Here is a 22,389-nt window from a genome sequence, read left to right as displayed (position 1 = left end):
GGTAGTGACGAGTGGAATTGTAGCTGCCAGGCTAGCGATTGCTCGAACATCACCGCCAAATTCGGTGGCAGCGGTGGCTTGTCTGTGTGCTCATTACCACCTCCTAAATAGAGAGCAGGGTAGGCGAGATGCCCGCTAACAAGGCCTTGCTGGGGTCTTGGCTTTCATTGTGATGTGAACGTAGCGCAGCTGCCGTGTCCAGCCAGGTCAAGAGTCAGTCAATTCTGCTTCGCGCCACAATCCACTAGCGCTCGTCCTCTTTTCTTTCTCTCGGCTAGCGCGCAGCGAGTACCGATGAAAAAAATTCATTCGTCTCGCTTCCATACAATGAGCAACTACAGAACGTATAAATGGGTATAACGCCACATAATGGTGAGCTTGTCTTTCATCGAAAGAGAGGGTAACAGGGGCGTCTCTTATTGAACTGTTCCTAATATATTTATTCTACGGGAACTGGCGTTGCCGAGGACTGTCAGCAAGGTTGTGAATTGTCAACAAGGTTTTCAGCAAGGTTGTGAATAGGGCCTACTGCATCCCCCATTCTCAGCGACATTTTTCTTAGTCGGGTCAGTAGGTATCCTCTTAACATGTAGCTGGGACCAAAGAACACGTGTTTATTCACGTAGGCGACCATTTCTTTCTCTTGCGTAATAATTGATAAAACCAAAACGTCATTAAAGTATTTCAGGGTGTGTAGTCTATGTGGCCAGAAGTCCGCAAAAATCTTTGTGCAAGACGAGACGCTCCCGTTTTCGCGTGTCAAGATGCACCTTAAAAGCACACTACAGAGAACAACAACCTTATCACGAGTCGAAACTCACTGCGCTCATTGCAAGAAGGCACTCGGTAAGCGAGAAAAAGCGTTTGGGCAAAGTTATGGATGCCCACGCCATCATGAAATTCCTGATCCAAGCAGGTCAGACATTTCGAGATGGCGAACCAACGAAGAACCGACGTGATAGTTCGGGCACATTAGGACATTGCCTCTGCACCGACGGGTGGCCGCGAACGGGATTGTCAGTTGATGCCGACTCGTGACGCCACTTAAAGACTGGCGGACGTCACCAGTTCACGCTGTCAGCATGTTTTCTTGAGAAAGGCAGGTGGCTGTTGGTACTGCTTGGTGCACGTTATGCTTTATTATTGCTATGTAGCGAATAGATTTAAATGAGTTGTGTTGAACTAGCTGTCACTTGACGTTTGAAAAGAGTTCATACTCCACTTTTCAAAGGTGTTGGTATATGTTAGACGGATGAAATACTCGCCACAAAACTCTAGGCAGAAATGAAACTTTTGCCGTAAAGGTGCTCATATCAAACAAGTATTTAGCAACTGTCACTGCACTTCAATTACCCCAAGCAAAAATTTTATTGCTATACAACCACCAGGTTGTGCTGTAGAAATTCCTGTGTTGTAGCACCACGTTGGCGATACTAAATCAGTGATGAACTAGAAGTTTCACTATCCGATGTTTGCTTAGCATATATTTTATGTGATGCGGAGAAGCAATAACGAACACTGTTTATGCTAGCATACTGATCCCTGATAACCTTTCATGTCGGAAAGAACGGTAATTCGGGGCAAGTGTTTCAAATACAAGCAGCTATTGCAATTCTTCTTCACATTGCAGAGTGTAGAATTGTTGTGTGGCCTGTCTGACTGTTGGTTCAGTGATTTTGTTCCTGTTGTGTATTTCGTATTTTTTTTATTATGAATGCTAAGTGAGCATTCTAGCGGGTATGCCCAGCGTGCGTAGGACCACGTCGAGAGACTAGTCGATTCCTTTGTTCATAAATTTGAATTTGAAGCTTCACTTGCTAGAAGTAAACAATATTTGAAGAGGCCACTCCGGGTGAAGAACATTTATGTGTTTAGGGTGTAGTGACATTTTATGGGTGAAGGTTTGTAGTTATCTGGTGATGACAGATCAAAAAAAAAAGATCAAGACAATTAAAAAACAACAAAAAACCCACAGACTCCCTTATTCATTTCATGTTATTTGACTGCAAGAAACCGTCAGATGTGGCTGTTGTAACGTGAGATTTAAATCACGTAAAGCACAGCTTGTATGTTTCATATTTCAAATTTTATTAGCAAATGTATTAACACATCAGCGCGTCTTCTACTTCAACGTTTCTGTATACCCATTTTAGTGACACGTTGCCGTTAACGTCAAGTTTCTTGTAACTTCCGAATGGATATCATGGCTCGGCCCACCATATATGCAGTGTGCGAAGGCTCCAGAAGGACACGGGTGAAGCATAGATGAAACACGCCCGAAGCCTCAATACAGCAAAGGCACAAAGCGCAAGCTTTGATGAAACATTTGCTGTCACACTCGGTAGCACACCTGCTATTTATGTTGAGATAAGAAGACGGCTCATATCTGTGTACATGCCGAACTCTAACCACTTACTTTACCTTGGACGAAAGAAGGCACGAAGGTCGCTTTACTCGCTGCAGTAACCCTTTTCTGTTACGCCAGCGTATTTCAGAGCTGCACAAGGTCGTACCTTGAAGATATTTGTTGCTTCACATTCAAGGGTCACACTTCAGTAAAACTGGAACGGTTTAATTTTATCCATTCGAGAAAGCGGACGCTGGAAGAGCCTGTTGACGAGTACTAAATACACCTAAATAAAAAACAACTAAATAAGAAACAAATATACATCATACAATGGGATTATTAGCTTAGCCCTAGTATTCTACCCCTAAACAACGCCCGTACTCGAAACTGCTTTGTTAACATGTGGAACCATGTTAACAAGTGTATCATGACACTTTAAAACAGTAACCATCAGGTATCACACACCACGAAATGTCTTGGGGGATGCCGTTGAATGCTTTAAGCCCATTACAAAAGGCTTAGCCATAATTATTAATCGCCGTCAAACACGCAATCAACAAAGTGCACATGGTGCCTAACTGCTGGGTTCGGTGTAGTTCTTAGTTGTGTGTAAATGGTACCACTGCGCTCAACCGAAAAAGAATGAATGACATAGTTCATAGCTATGTAGTGCAAAAAATCACGATGATTTGTGGCATAGAGGGTGCCGCGAAAGCATATTCGTATCAGTTGCTTAGCAACGAAGTTTACATACAAGTAATATGCCATAAGAGATAATAAAAAAGATTTTATATACAGGCAGTTCAAATTTAAGGGTGAATATATTCACTGCTAGCTGAGTGGTCTCCTACGATAATGGGTGCGGTGCATTATATATCTGCCTGATATTTGTTCAAAAGTATATGAAGGCAGCCCGTGGTTGCGTACAAATGCGTCTGTAAATACGTTTTGCATAGTTGCGGTATTCTTCAAATAGGTGGGTATGGACTAAGTGGTATAGTTTCAAGACATCTTGGTCACACAGTTATCACATTTCTGGAATGGCCAGATCAGTGGCGAAGGTACATTGAATGTGCTCTTTCAGTGTTGTCAACGCAAATGTTTCGCCTGAACTACCAATAATGTCAGTAAACGACGCCGAAATTTTATCCATTCTAGAAAGCGGACGCTGGAAGAGCCTGTTGACGAGTACTTTGCCATCTGAGGCACGGTGCATCAGCTGAATATGATGTAGTGCCCTCTCGCCGGCTTGGAGCCTTAGTGACATGTGGTTTGCTTCAGTAAATAGTGAGATTGATTCGGTCTCATGAGGTAAGCCAAACATTGCTCATAACGCGACATGATGGTCTCGTTCCTGCTGCGACAATAAAGATGGTACACCTAAGACTTGATAGGCTTACGTCTAGCACGAGCGTACAGATAAATAAAACACATGTGGCACTGTCTTCTGGTCAATTTCATTATTTCTAGGTGTCAAGGCGGTCACATACTTGAACACTGACAGCTATTTGCGCCTTGCAGTTCTAACAGCAGGGCGCTAAGAAAAGCGATGATCGGTAATTACACTGAGGTGGCGATGTTGGCGTACTCACACTATCGGTGTGCCTAGGAGGTATAGTCTGCTCATGCTTCGACGAGCGCGTTGCTTAGGATGATACGGGAACGCCGCTGAACTGGCAGGTAATTTATGCAAGCCAATTGCCACCAAATATTCTGAAATTGCATTTAGAGCTCGCTGCAACATACTGTCACCTCCATTTCATCCCCTACCAGAGGGAGCTCGGAGGCTGCCCTGCTCGGCTGCTCGGCCTTTTAGGGTCAATGTCTTCTTGGCCAAGGCATGTGCCGCTGCAGAAGCCATAGAAATCCAGGACTAGAGACTCCTGCTTGAGTTTGTACAGCCTTGGCTCATAAGGCTGGCCTTATCTCTCACTTCTAAGTAGCTAAAAATTTTTTTTTACCATACCACCATGAAGATAAGGACCATGGTGTGACGAATGGCTGACCAAGAGGGTGATTTCATCGGCACAAAGCGCTGCGATCCTAGAAAAGTCACATTCTTGTGACAGTACGCTTGGAAGTCCAGCGAGTATGCTGTTGGACAGATGTGGCGACCCAACACGGCCTTGCGGGACGCCATAATTAACAGCACGAGGTTCACCCTGTATTTCTACAATGCGCACTTTCAATTTTTCTGAAACATAAAACCACGCACAAAGTGAAGCATAAGACCTGGAATTTTCGCAGTCAAATGAGCACTAAGAATCGCCCTATGTGGTATACCGAGTAAAGTGCTTGCTCTATTTCAAGGAATAGAAAATACGCAGAATGCAGGGAAAACTGAAAAAGCAGCACTCGGAAGAGGTGGGGTGAGGTGGAGAAACGCTTTTTCTATTTCATCAATGCCGGCCAGATGCGCCCAATTTAGCCACTCACCACCCTTTCCTTTTTCCTCCAGCTCCCATAGTTTGGCGTCCAGAAGAAATACTACCATACGTTCCATCCGATTCATAGCATTAGAAATTAGTGATTCTGGCCGATGTGACTTCAGGTGTTGCGCAGTGCGCCCAGGCTTTAGAATTGGCTTCACTAAAAAGGATTTTCATTCAGTAAAAATAAGAATCGTTTGCCACGCTTTGTTGAATCCACCCAGGCCACACAGATGAAAGACCTAATCAATGTTTCTTAAGGCTTGGTACGTAACACCATCTTCACCTGGGGCAGTGCGACGATAACAGACTCTCCGCTGTCTCCGCAAAAAAAACCTGCCATTAAGGTCGGTGGAAAAGACGTCTCCACTTCAAATATTCATTTTCGGTGGTCCGGAGGCCGGAGAAGCAGCTCGACGTCATGTTTTGCTCAGCTGACACTCGCTGAATGTTGCCCGGTTGCAGTTGCTGGGGCACTTTTCGAGAAAAGCTTTGATATCTCACATGCTCAGATGAGTCAACCTATCAATGGAAGTAGTGGTTCCGTTTTTACGGGTACGTCCGCTCTTTTGTCGGGGATAACGTTGCCACCGTTTGGCAGGCGGCCTCTGCTCCGATGAATTTCACCTTGGACCTCGGGATACACCTCACGTATCTATCCGAGATTTCATCGCAAATACGCAACATCGCAATTAAGAAACTCTCGCTCTAGATAACTTGTATCGACTGCATCAAACATGCTCTCTTCCAACAATAATACTATAAGGTGCGCAGAGGTAAAGATGGAGACATTGAGGATTTCCTCCAGCAGGCTTTCAGATGTATGGGAGAGTTTCTGGATATCACAAGGCTGCACTATTCCGCTGTTAAATCAGGGCTTATTTTGTACACACAGCCATAGAAATTCGAATTAACTACCGTCCCAGTCCCAATGGTAGAGTTAAGGAGAGTTTTGTCATACAGCCAGGACAGGCCATGCTCTGAGTCACCAAAATCCGAATATTAGCACGTTCCCGAAAGAGCACAAAAGTAACTAGCATGCTTTGACCCATACTGTGGCGAAGGCGGACAACATGGTCGAGCTTATACTTCAGGTATCTAACAGCTGGCATGGAGGGATTTGCGAGGCACACCTCATGAGGCTTTTCCATGCTTTTCTTATGATGTCAAAGAAGGAGCGCTCAAAATGGGCGCGCCGCCAAATTCTTGCGATAGCGCACGGGAGAGACGCCGCGAGGGCAACGAAAAAAAAGAGAAAACAAGCATCCAAGGACTCCCCGGGGCGCGCGACCCTCCCCTCTTGGTAGCATAGGCTCGCCGACGAACCTCCTCACCCCACAACGGCGGCCGAGCAAGCACTCGAATGTTCTATTTGGAAAGGGGCGTGGTGAGGCCGGGTTGAGTCATCTGTCGTGGACGGCATTCGAACCGTATCGCCCTCTCCCCAGCCTTCGCTGCGTATCGCGCCGACGAAATTACGAGAACTTTCTGGAATCTCGCGCGGAAGGTATTTAATGGAGACGCCGAGGTGAGAGATCAGGAGAAGACGGAAGTTAGCGCCAGAGCGCGTAGGGATTCCGCCGTGTAGTCGGCGAAAGTTTTGTCCGTGGAGACAAAGAAGGAGAAGAAGATGATTTCCACCTGAGGGGTGACGACTCGAGCTACAGGCAAGAGTGTGTGTTTACCGCTATCGAGCGAAGACGCGTGGCAACAGCTGCGTGTATGAAGCCGACGTGTTTCCGGCGAAGAAGTTTGAAGCTTGGAGAGTGGCCTATTGAAGACGTGAGGTTTCCTGGAAGAGAAACTTCGGGGGCCGCGGAACGACAACAACGCTGGACTTTGAGTGAGTGATTCTCGGAAGAGTATCATCTAGACTTTTGTTCCAAGAACTTTGGACTGAATAGGTTTTCTATCTCTTCAGTCTTTAAGTGTCTTGGTTGTTCAATGCATGCGACTGCATTGTAGTGCGTATTGTTGTCTGTGTCCGTTGTTTTAAGTGTGGCTGATTGTACCGTGTAGTACGTTGTTTGATTGGTGACATATTTATTGTATGCAACTATTGTGGAGTGTGCATACTTGTGTATTGTTTTTGATCTGCCATTATTGAGAATATAATTCTGTTTTGTGTATCAACTCTCGGCTCTGACTTGTTCTTTGGGCCACAGCCGGCGTCCGCTGGCGCGCCAAAAAGGACCACTTCTAAATTGTCCACGCTTTCGTGGTGCGGTTCAGGGGGCCGATACTTCGACCCTTGGAATTAGCCCGGCGATCGCCTCTCGAATTGACGGGACCTGTGTGACAACGAGACTGCAGAACTGCATAAAACGGCTCAGACTGTACGAATGTGCTTTTTGAAAGCTGACCGGCACATCCTGCAATTCGTGAGATGCGACCCCACTTTAATAGTAGACAAAAAGATAGAACTCCCTATTAAATTGAGAGAGCAAACGATTGCATCACGAATTCCGAAAAACGTACGTTTACCCACTCTAAAATGTGCGCCGGCGGGTCGATAGGGCTCACTCGCTCTTCAGTTCCGCTGCTGCCAACCCTGAACTGGTGGCGTTCATTGATGCAGCACAGTACCCTTTCGTGGTTGTGGTCAGCGACCCTGATGGCAAACTCCTCATGGCAGCATCTTTTCAAGATACCACACCACGCAGGGCTGAGCAGGCTGCTATAGCACTCGCCATGGCTATCCCCGCACACAAGCGCACTTTTCCTGACTCTCGGGCTGCTGCACGAGCTTTCATGATGGCATCAGTCTGTGTGCTAGCGGCCCACATTCTTACCGAAATTTCAAACTGCACTACAATAGATAGTCCAAATCAGCTAGTTTCCTTCCACTGAGCAAGGGTGCCAACCCTCCTACCCTTAAGGCCAACGAGTTTGCCCATACCCGCGCACAGAGTCACTCTGACAGGCATTGGGCCTCAAATTTAGGGGAAGGCATCCAGCTGCTTCATTACCTCCTCACCTTTAGCGAAATAAGTAAACTCTGTCAATTGACTAGGCGCAGGTTCCCGCACCAGCAACTCTCGAGGGCCCAATGAATCACTTCAACAATGCTGAAACCTGTACCTACCCTTTTCTCTTATGCAGTAAGTTTATTGAGAGCACAAAAGCTCACAGCCCCCATTGCAATGAGAGAAGATGCACGTTATCCTCGATGCGCTGGCAATGCACGGCTCTGCGAGATGGTGCAGCTCTCAGAACAGAGGACGCCTGAATGATTGCAATTGTCAGCTCCGTCTGGGAGGTCCAAATCCGGGCTGTCAGAGGGCCCGCAGTTTGGGTGAGGGGCATGCTGTACCTGTTCCAACGTAGGTGCAGCCCGCAGCTGACCCGCCCTCTTGAGGAGCATGGGATTCTCAGGAAAGCTTATCAATAAAGCTTGTTGACCGACAGACTGACATGATGAGGTTGAGTAATAGGGATTCGCAGAGAAGAGAGAGAGTCAGGGATAAACGATCTACTGAGGCTCTTTCATGCATTCTTCCTGAGCCATATTAAGTACGTTGGTATACCTTGCACTCTCGGTGCAAATAAAAAAAAGTACAAGCTAGCATCTTTTATCAGAAAGCATAAAAAAGGGCGTTGGTATTCTCCACGCGGACAAGCACCGAAGTTCTTCTGCAGGTAAGGCTGCGTAACACCACAGTAGAGACCATTGAAGGCGAAGAGACTGCTCTTTTGGGGAGCCTGTCATTTATACCAGCTGGTCTTTGTGCTGTGCTTGTATAGAATGGCTGTCTTCAACTGCTGGATTAAGAACGTAGTGCCATCCCAGTCTCTTCTTTCATGGGGAGCGTCTGTCTACAGCAGAACGCAGGCAGTCACTTGGACAGGACAGTCATGCTTCAGAAATCAGTAATAATTATAATTCGGTGAGTTTTGTCGAGGGCGCTCAATATGGTCGCTCAGCTGTGTGTTCGATGATCTCCGTCAATCATGCACGTTATGATATTAAATGCGAATCATTTCTTAGCGAACTTCTGCGACTTTGAGCATATCTATCTATCTATCTATCTATCTATCTATCTATCTATCTATCTATCTATCTATCTATCTATCTATCTATCTATCTATCTATCTATCTATCTATCTATCTATCTATCTATCTATCTATCTATCTATCTATCTATCTATCTATCTATCTATCTATCTATCTATCTATCTATCTATATCTAGGCGTCCACGACATTTAGCTCTACTGGCTGCTCGGATAATGGTATCGCTACCGAAATTGGTATAACATTACATGACCGTATGACGAGCATAAGTGAATAGTCATATCATGAAAAACATGGCATGTATGTCATGAATGTTATGATTAATATTTTATGGTCTTGATGCGCTCGCGGTGGTTTTTGTTCCCATTACATTGCAAAACTGGTATGGTATGACATGACCACGTGGTGAATATAAGTGATAGACCCAAACGTGGAAAACATGACATGCGTGTCATGTAAGAACAAGACTACCTGCTACGCTCATGATGCGCTTGTGGTTATTTCGCTTGCTTTGCATATATACAATTTGATATTACGGGGTGTGAATGAATGACGAAGGTATATGACTGGTGCAAACATAATAATCATGAGATATGGGTAATGTAAGAACATGCCTACATTCCATACTCATGATGTGCACGCGGCCGTTTTGGTAGCTTCGCTTATACCAAGTTTGTTATTACATGATGCGAACGAATGTCGGAGGTAAATAACACGTCCAAACATGAAATCGGGACATGCGTTTCATGTAAAACATGACTGCATGCCACGCTCAAAGTGTGCTCACGATCGTTTCGCTAGCTTCACATATACCAAATTTGGCATCATCTGACGTGAATAGACGACGAAGGTAAATGACACGTCCAAACATGATGACATGATATGCATGGCAGGTAGACCTCGACTACAAGCTACGCTCATAGCGGGCTCACGGCCGTTTGGCTAGCTACACATATATCAATTTTGGTATTACGTGACATACGTGAGTGGACAACAACTGTAAATGACAAGTCCAAACATGATAAGCGTGATATGCCTGTCATGTAAAACATGACTACATGCTACGCTCATAGCACGCACGTGGCCGTTTTGATAGCTTCACATATACCAAATTTGGTATTACGGGATGTGAACGGATGACGAAGGTATATGAATGGTGCAAACATGCTTATTGAAAAAAAAACGAATGGTGGGCATAGTGTGAACCACCAGACACCATTATAATGGATTATTGTAGAGGGTGAATACCGTAAAAACGTCCATCATGGCACATGGTGTATGTTGAGATATGGTGAATGCTGCAAGGGCAGGCAACGCTTGATTGTGGAATGACGCCAGAATCACCATGATGAGCTGCCATAAAAAAGAACTGTATAAAAAACGATGTAAAAAAAAACAAAAACAAACCATCATGGCGTTTCGAACGTGCCACCTGCAGCTTGTCAACCAGAGACACTAACCACTGCACCATACCGACGTGACGATACTTGCTGGCGTACTCGACATAGACGAGATCTGTACCTGCTAATAAACTTGCACATTTATTAAACAAAAGCAACTGCGGCCTTTATAGGTTGTCACTGCGGTAATGGCACCAGTGCTATGTTTTGTTACAATTCACAACTACAAGGGAAAAAAACCAAGGAGACTAGGAGCACGTACAGTTTACCGGCGGGTATACTGTCAAGTTTAATATCCGTTTTTCACTCGTTGCAAAGGGCAAAATCTGCTCAGGCTTTATGACGCCTCTAGGTTACTTCGATAGATACGCCTACAAAATTGATTGAATATTGCGATGTTTTTCGCGCAACGCAGAGTGGAGTAGTGCTAGCGCACTGCTGTAGCTCTATCGTTAGCAACAACTACATAACGGCTTGGCCAGAATGAATGCAGTGTACTGGAAATATTATGCTATCATTTTGGTTCAGCAAGCATATGAATTGCCAAGTTTGTGATCTCACAAAAGAGCCAGATATTCATGAGATGAGTTTTATGTAAAACCATGAGTACATTCCACACTCATGATGTGCTCGTGGCCGTTTTGCAAGCTTCACATATACCAAACTTGGTAAGACGTGACGCGAGTGGACGACGAAGGTAAATGACACGTCCAAACATGATAATCATGACATGCGTTTTACGTGAAACTTGACAACTATCTACGATCAAGCGCACTCGTATTCGTTTCACTAGCTGCACATATACCAAATTTGGTATCACGGGACGTGAACACTTTAAAATATGATAACCATGACATGGAAGTCATTTACAGTATAATTTACACTCGCCTTGTAACGTTGTGTTCATTTTAAAGTCACATATCAACCTTACTGATTCGTGCTTCTCATATTATCGATTCTCACTTTACGTGGCATCTGCCAATTTTTAATGCTGCGTCACTTGGGGCTTCTACTCCCCCAAGAGTCAAACTGCTGGCTGTAGCACTTGCTGTTTTGCATGATAGTAGGGCGCGAATCTTCACAGACTCGAGGTCAATAGTTGGAAATTTCGCCTCTGGTTCCGTCTATGCCGAAGCAATAAAGTTATTTGACAATAGCGTACTTTCTCAACGTATACTATTACCTGGTTTCTTGCACATCTAGGACACCTGCTGGACTCGCTCATCAACCTCACTGACACTACTCACTCTCGGCCGCGTGCGCTAACCAACCACGCTGGGGACGACGTAAGTCCACAAGTTGGCAGTGGGGTGTTTAGGGACGCTTTACCTACATGCAGGCAAGTGAATAAACACTACCAGTTGAGTAGGTGGTCTGCAGTCAGGGTCAGAATTTTTCTAGACTTTAGGCCATCACGTTTAAAATGTTCAAGACCGGATCGTGTCCAAGTCTTTCTTTCCTTAGCATTCTCTCCTCAAAAAAAGAATATCAGTTCTTTTGCGCTGATTGTGGTGAGGTTCATTATTATCATCATCATCATCACCGTCATCGTCATCATCAGCCTAACTACGTCCACTACAAGACAAAGGCCTCTCCGATGTTCTGAACAGTTAACCCAGTCCTGTGCTTGCTGCTGCCAATTTATACCCGCAAACTTCTTAATCTCCTCTGCCCCCCTAACCTTCTGTCTCCCCCTAACCCGCTTGCCTTCTCTGGGAATCCAGTTAGTTACCTTTAATGACCAGCGGTTATCCTGTCTACGTGCTACATGCCCGGCTCATGTCCATTTCTTCTTCTTGATTTCAGCTAAGATATCCTTAACCCCCATTTGTTCCCTTATCCACTCTGCTCTCTTCTTGTCTCTTAAGTTTACACCTACCATTTTTCTTTCCATTTCTCGCTGCGTCATCCTCACTCATTGTAACCCTTTTTGTAAGTCTCCAGGTTTCTGCTCCGTAGCTAAGTACCGGCAAGATACATCTGTTATATACCTTCCTCCTGAAAGATTGTGGCAATCTACTTGTCCTAATTTGAGAGTGCTTGCCAAATGTTCTCCACCCCATTCTTATTCTTCTAGTTACTTCAATCTCGTGGTTCGACTCCACGGTTATTGCCTGCCCTAAGTAGACATAGTCTTTTACAGCTTGAAGTGCACTATTACCTATCTTGAAGCGCTGCTCTTTTCCTAAGTTGTTGTTAATTACTTTCGTTTTCTGCAGATTCATTTTGAGACCCACCTTTCTGCTCTCCTGGTCTACCTCCGTAATGATGAGTTGCAATTCGTCCCCCGTGTTACTCGGCAATGCAATGTCATCGGTGGTGAGGTTACTAAGTGTTAACATATATTCTACCGATATCCCCCATTACGCGACCCACGTCGGCTCACAGAAGAGCATTGGGACTCTTCTTTACGGAGTTCAAAGTTACTCCTCCAATTACGGGCTGTTCAAAGTGCCCCCAATGCGGTGGTCAGGCTAGGCTTCCACATTCCTACGTGGGAGTAGCCCATGGCGTTATTATAACGGTGTAACCTATCTCTGGAAACAGTGACGTTTTGTTTCTGTCTGTTTGTGTCAGTTATGACACCAGAGAGGGCAGAACTTGATAAATCCATGTGAGCGCACTCGACAATATGCAGCGTCTACTTGATATCGTGGTTGATGTATTTGTTGCAAGTATTGCCATATACCAGAGGATTCATTGGCGTCTGACTGTTTTCATATGACAGTCCCAGTTTGAACTGACAAGCTGCAAGAAACGTTCCCTAGGACTAAATTGAAGAAGTGAGGTCAACGTTGTTCTTTCTACTTCATGATTGCAACACATTTTTATGGCCGTTCCTTCGAATCAGGCCACAATTCTTTGACATACTTTATTGTTGCCTCACATAATAAACTTTGTTATGGTGGAAGTAATTTGTGCAAGAAGACATTACGGCTTTTAAATTTCTTAGAGACAATATTTTTTTAAATATCCCTAGTCTAAATCCTAAGCGCTTGACGAGATATTTGATTGGAAGTGTTGTTTATATCGTTCTTTGTGTATTGGGGAACAAGGAGAAGTTGTTTTGAAGAGAGATAAAATACATGATCATTTTATTAGGCTCTGAAACAGTCGTTTTATGTGGCACATAAATACGCTGACGCGAAGAATGTTCATACAACAAAGGGGTTACTTATTATCTCGGGGCCGAACAGCTTACTGTGTTCCTAACCGAGTGGGGGCAGCCTGCGTATATTGATTGCTGGGACGCATTTTATTTTGAGATGTTCTACGCAAAACACTAAGGGAAGATTGCTAGGATTGCTTTTTTAGGGCACATAGAACTCGGTTGTTAGAACCAGAATATGGGATATTTAAATGCGATGTTGGCATGGTTGGGGTATTCGTGGAGGCACCGTCTACATTCCTCCTCTTGCCGACCCAGATATATAATGCTAACAGCAAAAAAAAACTCAGAATGGTTCATTTCAGTTAGCTCGATTACAAAATGTAAATAAAGGAATAAACAAAGCAACTAACTAGGCTTGGCTCACCTTCCTCTGAAAGAAAATTTTTTTGTTCATTTTCTTACAATCAATATGACAGCACTCATATTAAAGCCTAATAACTGACAATTCGCTGTTATTTTGTTTGATACAGATGGTCCTTGTGACGCAGCCCAACTGAATACAGCTAGGGTCTCAGGTTCAAATTTTTTATCTTATAGCCACTGACAGGTCCACCTCCTTATTCTGTTGTCTGGGTTAATTTTTCATGATAAATTTGCAAGTAGAAACTTACATACACTAACACGAATTTGAGTTTGCATTGCGGCAATAATTTACATATCTATATACAATGCAGGGTACGCGTTTTTGTTTCTGAATCGATTTGAAACAATATAAAGATTATAGTCATACTTTTTTGAACACATTGCTTTATTTGCTCCTCTCGCAACATTGTTCTTAGATCTGGTTGGTATCTTATAATAAAAAAAATATTGAAAAAAATGTATGAACAAATCATGTTTCACAAAGAAAAAAATATTGTCAAAAATTACTAATAAAACCCTTCAGTTAAACTGACCAATTTCTAAGCGCCTGTAAAGCTCGCAATTATAGATTGTCTTGCCCTTCTGCCTGAATTGCATATTACATCACTGTCACCGCTCGCCAACGAACACAACGCTATACAAGGGCGTGAGAAACATCCTGTGTAGAACAATTAAAGAAATTGTTCTAATAGCAATGGTACAAAAGAGGGCAGCCTCATGGAAATTCAAAGTTAACAACAAAAAGAATGCTCAATATACATTCGAAAATTCAACTACCTACTTCATTTTCTACCATTAGAAATAATAAACTATAGGTAATTAACAGTGAGCCTCATATCTCTTAGTGATTACAAAATCGTTAAAATAATCTGCGGTGTTTAGTCAAGGCACCAGAAAAAGACTGGTTAGAAAATTTCTTTTTATTTCTGAAACAAAACATCCTGTTCCATCCTCCAGAGTGGTTGTTGGGAGTTAGTTATTAGAATATTTTTACTCATGACAAAATTATTGTTCACAATTGTACTTTTTGATGCAGTCCCCACGACAGCACCATCCAAGTGGCTGTTCCGGCGTTGGATTTCTCAGCTGCAATAAAGATAACTTTGTTCCTTAACGAGGCGTAAAAGCTTAGGTAGTTTTGTGTTTATCATAGACAACGTACACAAAGCACAGTAAAAAAAAAGATGACACAGGGGGTCTCTATGAAATAAATACAATTACGAAGACTTCAAACCCATAGAACGACCGGAAGGAGTTGGTCCCAAATCAAGCTACCCTGAAGATAACATAAAAAGCACAAAGGCGTATTCACATAGAGAAAAGGTTACAACTGCAGGCGTTTCAGAAAATCCACTACGTCACCATTCACAAAGATGAGAGAGCAGCTCAGTCCCGCGTATTTCATGTGAAAATTTTCAAAGACTTCTGCGTTTACAGAGTACGCTGGCTCTTCTATCTAGTCCAAATGATAGTCCCACTAAGCTGTTATGCACAACAGTGGAGTCCGAAAACGAGTGAAAGGTGCATCGCAGTTGCACTTTTTTCTCCAATGGGCTCATCACAGCTCCCAGAACAGGACCAGAAAGGAAAGTACCACTGTTAAAAGAGGGCGCTCTGTCTACAGGACGTTCTGCATGAGGACCTGCAGTGTTGTGTACTCTCACACTTCACTCATATTAGCACCTACGTCGTTCAGATGGAATGGTGCCTAAAATTCTACTTGATAACACGCTAACTGTTATAAAGGTGCGACCTTATCGCACCTTGTCCTCAAATGCGCACAGTTTACTTGGGCAATTCTGCTGAGCAAAGTCGTCGGGGTGGTTAGACACAAGATCAAGGGTGATCGGGAAGTTGAGGATGGGTATAAAATAATAAAAAAAGAAACACGTGCTTGGTCTATTCTTTCGTTTCTCTATTGATGAAGTGAATTGCCTTCAACTTGCGAAGTTGTGACTATTTATGCGGGTCAATACAGCTCTGTGTTATTTTTTTCTTTGGTGTTCAGGAAAGTCGGCTTTGTTTGATAATCTTTTTCCTGACCGTATGCGCAATTCGGGTTTTCCTAGTAAGTTGACACAAGTCCAATAGCACTTGCTCCGTCTTTCATTTTCTTGTAAAGCGTTCTGTTTGCGCTGATTATTTTGATTATGTATTTCAATTACCCTATCCATGACCTTACTACAGTTACTTCTGTGAACAAGAGTTTATAATCGGCGCCTTCAACAGGAACAGAACTCATGGTCAATGCCTTTAGGTATATCACTTGATTTTCAGACGTTGTGTAATGTATTGCGAAAGCAACTATTTAGAACATATGAGTTGCCAAACGGTGTCAATAATGCTTTGATGCAGTTCAGCAGGCAGTCAATCTTTCTGTAAGCTATAGATGGGTGATTTTCTGCTTCCTAAAAAGCAACAGCCACATAATGATGCTGTTTCACGAAGCATTCATTGAGGAGCGAAATAAGACTCCTATACAAATAATTTTGTCTGGCAGGTTAGTTGAGATGAACCGTGTGTTGTAGTGACCTAAGGGCTGACCGTGTGTTGTAAGTGACCTGTTGTAGTGACCTAAGATGTAGTGACCTGAGGGCAGGGACCGTGGAAATGTAGAGAGGTGTCAAAAAGCACAGCCGATCCGCTTGTATTTTTGTACAGTGGTAAATGAAAAGGACGCTTAGAAGGAAGTTTATTCGTGTGAGGATGTGAGGAGTGGGAAAGAGGAGGGTTTAGGCCGCACTGCATCACAAGTAAACGTTACCTTACCCCCGATGAATGCCAAACAGGCAAAAATGTCATACAGCTTTTGCAATGCGAGCAAGTGTGGCAATTTTTCCAACTATTTAGTAATTTCCCCCTTTCCAATTAGTTCATTTTGAAGATTTAGAGCACTCAGTAGCACAGATATTATCTTTTGTAAATTAGGAACTTATTTCGGTATAACCGAGGAAAGCGCTCCATTGCTAAAGAGGGACTGATGGTAGTTAAGCTTGTCAAGCGAGTTGTGTTAGTTTTTTGTTAAAACCTGCAAAAAGTCTACCAAGTGCATCATTATGGTATGCCATACCTATTCCTGGTAGGTCGGTTCAAGTAGACTGCTTTATTTGTCTTGTTCTGCGTGAGAACCGAGAGTACACCATTGATAGAGTTTCTCATATATGGACTCTGCTCGACCATCAGTGCTTGTTAGGCAGGCTTCTAGGTGCGGCTATACTAGTCAACTCGGCTGCCCAGTTGAACAACCCTGCACTGCTATTTTTGAAGGTGCATTCGACCAGTCAATGGCTATAACGTTTTAATGCATACAACTAATAAGTAGAACTCCTTTACGAGAAGCAGCATTCCTTGTTATACATAGTCATGTCTGCCCTACATATAAAATTATTGACTTGTGCATGACTGTCCATTAAGCTTTTTTTTTTCTTTCCTTGCTTTCATCTTGCAGAAGAGCGGATACAGCGACGCGCTTGTAAAGAGCCATGTACTCGCTGGTATTGTCGGGTGCGTGACGATTCCTACGCCACATATGCTGAAACATTTCCTTTACGTTAAATAGGGTGGCGTTCATGGTCCGCAGGTACACAGAGATCGGTTGTTAACGACTGCATGTTCACATTTGAGCGATGGCAATCACACAATCAACCTGTGCATTAATATAGTTGCTAACAAGTTACCGTAGCTGAACATAGAAGCATTGCAACTTGTTAATTTCCCATACATCTCGCATTCCTGCTCGAGAACCAGTCTTGCGCTGTTTTTGTCAGACAATACTGTGTACCGTGCTAACATACCGAGAGGTTGTATCGTCGGCCTCGGCATATCAGTGGCTATGGTGCTCGGGTTCTGACCCGAAGATCATGGGTTCAATCCCAACCACGGTGGTCACATTTCCATGGAGTCGAAATGGTAGAAGGCCGTGCCCTGAACGATGCTTGTGCAGGTTAAAGAACAACAAACAGTCCGAATTTCCGTAGTTCTCCGCTACAGCGTCTCTCATAATCATATCGCGGTTTCGAGCGTAAAACCCCACATATTATTATTATTACCAACAGGACATACGCTCCAGCAGGAGTTCGAGCTTCCCCATGGTATATGATGCATCCAAGAGTTCGACTTAAGTTTTTATATGAGATTACAGCCAAAAACATGGCTATTGTCTCCAGAGCTCAAGCAGCATAATCTGCGGTTATTGTGTAGGGCGTAACTGTTAACACGGCCACCTATTTACCGACGCCCCAACTGCTGTATATAGTAGACAGCCGAGTCAGTGGTTTGTTTTACCGAAACCACCCCCTTAACATTAGGCTATCCTACCAAGGTACATCGACAGCGGCTTTGCATCTTTGCGAGATGCACTCCAAATAATCGACAATGAGCCTTCCAAGAAAGAAAGCAGGTTCGCTGAATTCAAAGCGCTTACACCAGGGACCTCACAAAAAGCTTGTGCCTTAAATTAGAGAGCTGCTTTATTACCTGCTTGTCCAAAGACCTGCCATCCCGTTTCAGTGGCTCCCAAGTTACTGCCGCCTATTGGGCGACGAGAATGCCGATGCAGCTACTCTTTCAATACATAAAAATAGCATACAAGATGTCATTCTGTTCCTAAGTACAGACAGTGCGACAACATTCACGAGCTTAGTAATTAAAACTCTAAAATCTATTTAGAGTACAACGAGCATAGAGCACACACTATTGTCCCGACTGGACCCATCTTGTCTACTACAGCCGCCATCCGCACACTCTCGGCTCGAGACAATGGCATTTTATCGACTGTGGCTTAGCGCCGCTACCACCAAGCCTTTTTCTTTCAGAATCGGTCTGGAGGTCTGTGGTACTTGAAAGTGGTATTGCAGCGAAGGAACCAAAAAGCACGTTCTTTGTTAGTGTTATCCTTAACAGCTCGCAGAGTGCCACTGACTGCTCTGTTGGTCCACTTTGACAAAAGCGTCTGGTCGAAACAGCCTCTCCTAGAATACACAACCCAAGCGTCGCTGGAGGGAAATGACAGTGACCTATTGAATGGGCTCTAGTGTTACCGTGTCATAGATTCCTTTTTTGTTTCAGGCACCTGCTCTGCTTTCTGCTTTGCTGTGCATTTTTTTTTCCAGACTATGGTAGCAAACCGGATGCAAACTTTCTGGTTATTATTTTTCCATTTCTCTCATTGTATTACCTCTTCATAGCACGCCAGTTTTAAAATACTGTCACTTCCCGATTCGGCAGCCCCACCAAGATGCACGACCACAATTATGATCCATTAGTACCAAAACAGAATCTTTCAAATTACATCAGATTAAACCAACCAACTGCTCCCATGAGTATTCAGTTATACGGAGTGCTCAATATATTTACTCACGTTGCATCCACTTGAAGGCTGGCTGTCATAATAACCAGCATACCAAGTGCCGTTTTCGTTGCAGTAGTAGTAGCATGACATTAGGATATTTCTCTGCGTAAAACAAGTTAGAAAGATAGTATTATTTCTCCCGTGTTCTTGCTAGATGTTTGCATTCATGGATGTTAAGTCCAGCAAAACATATTAGCTGGCATTCGTACGCAACCATCGCTGTCTTCCTATTTCTTAATTATACGTTAGGAATGGATAAATGGATGAATGGATGGATGGATGGATGGATAAATGAATAGATGGATGGATGGATGGATGGATGGATGGATGGATGGATGGATGGATGGATGGATGGATGGATGGATGGATGGATGGATGGATAATTGTATTATGGTCCTTCGGTGCGTGCGTTTAGGGCACAGCGGGCCACTCCCACGTCGAGGAATTACAGAAAAAATCAAAGAAATAATATTTTGATAGTTTGTGCGAATGTGTTTATGTTCGCACAATTTAAAAAAAAAAGGCTTGAAAGTCACCTTTTTGCGTAGCCTTTTTAACAAATATCTCCCTACCTGAGTACCATAATCCTGAAATGGTATATTTATTTTCTAGTATTCTACAATAAAAGTGAAAGTCATTTGGAGCTCCACATCAGGTGAGGGGAAATAAATAACATGAATGTGATATCTTTGGTAGGCGTCTAATGAAAAAAAAAGGACACTTTGCTTTCTACTAGGTGATATTACTAGTGAGTTTTCTAACCACCACGTGGAAATGGAAAGATTGCGGGAGTTTAACATGTGTGAGCCTAATACTTACTAACATCTTTCTCTAAAGACTCTTGATGGATATGGCACAATGGACACTTTACATGCTAGACTGATTGTGGGCTGCATTAATGCATCAAGCTTGCAATCAGCAAAAAAATACCACTTCGTATAGCGGCCTGCTTATCACCTCTTTATTCACTAGCTGTTTTCACTTTCCTAAACTCGTATGAATCTGTACTTGCACTCATTTTATCAGCTATTCAGTAATACATACCACATGCCTATAATGTAAACCTACTTTCTATTGTTTACGACCTGGATCCTAATTAGTTTTACAGTATATACTTAGGTGCATGAACAACCAACTTGCCACAGATACCGCCCAACGACACAACATTCCGAATGTTAGACTCGTGCTCTATGTATTTAGCTATACTTATGCTACTACTTCCCCGTCCCCTTAATTTGATATGTATGCTTGTTTAACCTAACCAGATTTATCCGGCCAATCTCACAGCCGTGGGTGTGAATTTGGGACAGTAATTTTCAGTGAGTTTGCGTTGCATACCAGGTGATCTTATTGCGAGCGTGAAGCGCGCTTATATGCCCTCGCACACTACTTAGACATCAAACTGATGAGGCCCTCGCTGCAAATGAAATAAGAAGGAAACTGATCGAGGACTGATTCATTTTGGATAAAACACATGAAATAAAAGAATTATAAAGCTAACCATTGTATAGGGCATAATACTAGTAGGTTTTATTTGCAATATAGTAATTTTGTAGAGCAATCAGAATTATTCTACCTAACCTCAAGCGTACAAATAATATCTTCTATATTTTTCTTAGCATCATTATATACGGTTTTACTAGGTTGTATCCGAGAAAGAAACGAGTCATTGATCAATAATTTATGCTGTGTAAGTGCATTATTGTAGTTTTATTACAATTTTTTTCTTGCAATGACGCAATTCGAAACACCATTAACACATTTTGTGGGACTACCCTCTGTGCTGTTCTATTGAAAGACGCTCAATGCTCAGCACCTTTGTTTTCACCTGCGAAGAATAGCAGGCTACAGCGCACAAGCTGAGGTCAACCTCTACGTCTTCTAACGAATTCATTTTCCCTTTCTTGACACTTTTGACTCTGACACATTCATTTCAGAATTAAGACGCTGGGCGTTAGATTTCTTATTAGACGCTCTTACTCATAGGTTGGTATTTTGATGACCATTGCTCAAATTATTGCTGAAGAGACCATCTACTCATTATCAATACAGTGGTAACTTGTGGCATGTGCTGCCATCGCACCATGTTAATGATTCTTCAAAACATACTGAACGTCAATTCACAGTCTAATACTCTATAGCAGGTAACACACAAACCACAATAAACTGTTATCGTTACTGTAATATATGTTATATTGAAATATAGGCCCATTTTGTAGTATTTATACATACGGTACGTTAGTTTAGGGGTAGTATTTTTAAACCAGATACGTGAATGCAATACTTGTGTCACTGCTTTCTTATATTTACTCTTTTACTGCTTATTCTGCGAGTACCAAAAAGACAGTACAGTTTGAACTTGATTGAACGAATCTTTCGTACTTCTCTGAAGCACGGCAGGGGAGAGATTCTATATGACAAAAATATTTCAGTGTTTTCAATGCACAACGTAATTTGATTTTATTTTTAGAGAGAACTTACTCCTGTATGCTTCCTGTCTGGGCATTGAAGAAGCTGTGATGGATGTGTTTGTTGGTCCTCCTCAAGTGCTGAAATTCAGAGCCGATGTGCGTTTCGCATGGTTACTTATAAAATAAACGTTCAAGTAATGTACAGATCAAACTGGTAAAGGAAACTTGTGATCACATAAACATTGCATGTTTGATAAGAATGCTTATTATAAAAATAAATTACAAGTCACCTTTATACATTGCGTGACCACCATGTTATCCTTACAAACCCTGCATCAGAATACGCAGAGACTTCTCAATTCATTGGTTACCAATTAAGAAAGTGCCTGATTAGCAATTATTTGACAAAATATGTAATAGAGCCATAGGTGGAATACCGAGTTTGCAAATGATGATTGCGTTAACTATTACAACAGCCGCCGCAGTGGCTACCACAACTCCTGAATCCTTCTGTTGTGAGGGAAGACATTACTAGTGCCTAGGTCTTGGTGCATTCGCCAAGTGTGCAACCTTGTAAACTACACTATGAACATATGAATAATCCATTGCTCAAGGAAATCAACTTAGGCCATATAAGTAAACTGTAGCTGGCTCATATAAAGGCTTTCATCTTGCCATGAATGACCAGTACACAAAATACTTCTTCAAGTTCTCGAATATTCGCAGAATATTTTCGTTGTTTGCTGACAACCATGGTTGCCGTCAACCTATGTAGCATTTCATGGAGAAATTAGATGCCTATTATATAGTACTTGTCTTCATGAAATGCAGCTCTTGCGTATAAATACGAACTAGTAGTATTTATACTAGAAAACTGCACATCCTCTTCGGTCAAAAACCTGGA

General features: G+C 42.9%; 1 protein-coding gene across 2 annotated transcripts in view; it reads right to left on the bottom strand.

Annotated features, from left to right (window-relative positions):
* Positions 1-14,623: 14,623 nt before the first annotated feature.
* Positions 14,624-22,389, bottom strand: part of LOC142768494 (uncharacterized) — a 102,156-nt gene continuing 94,390 nt past the window's right edge. For both annotated transcript variants that reach the window (XM_075870484.1, XM_075870485.1), the window contains 3 exons: positions 21,556-21,623; positions 19,084-19,176; positions 14,624-14,810 (listed from right to left, as the gene is read on the bottom strand). In XM_075870484.1, coding sequence (XP_075726599.1) covers positions 14,730-14,810; positions 19,084-19,176; positions 21,556-21,623 — 242 coding nt within the window. In that variant the 3' untranslated portion in view covers positions 14,624-14,729. The remainder of the gene's footprint in view (positions 14,811-19,083; positions 19,177-21,555; positions 21,624-22,389) is intronic.

This window comes from Rhipicephalus microplus, chromosome 8, assembly GCF_043290135.1.
Source record: "Rhipicephalus microplus isolate Deutch F79 chromosome 8, USDA_Rmic, whole genome shotgun sequence".
Classification (NCBI taxonomy): Eukaryota; Metazoa; Arthropoda; class Arachnida; order Ixodida; family Ixodidae; genus Rhipicephalus; species Rhipicephalus microplus.
The sequence above is the reverse complement of the archived record's forward strand: the minus strand, read 5'-3'. Positions and strand labels throughout refer to the sequence as shown.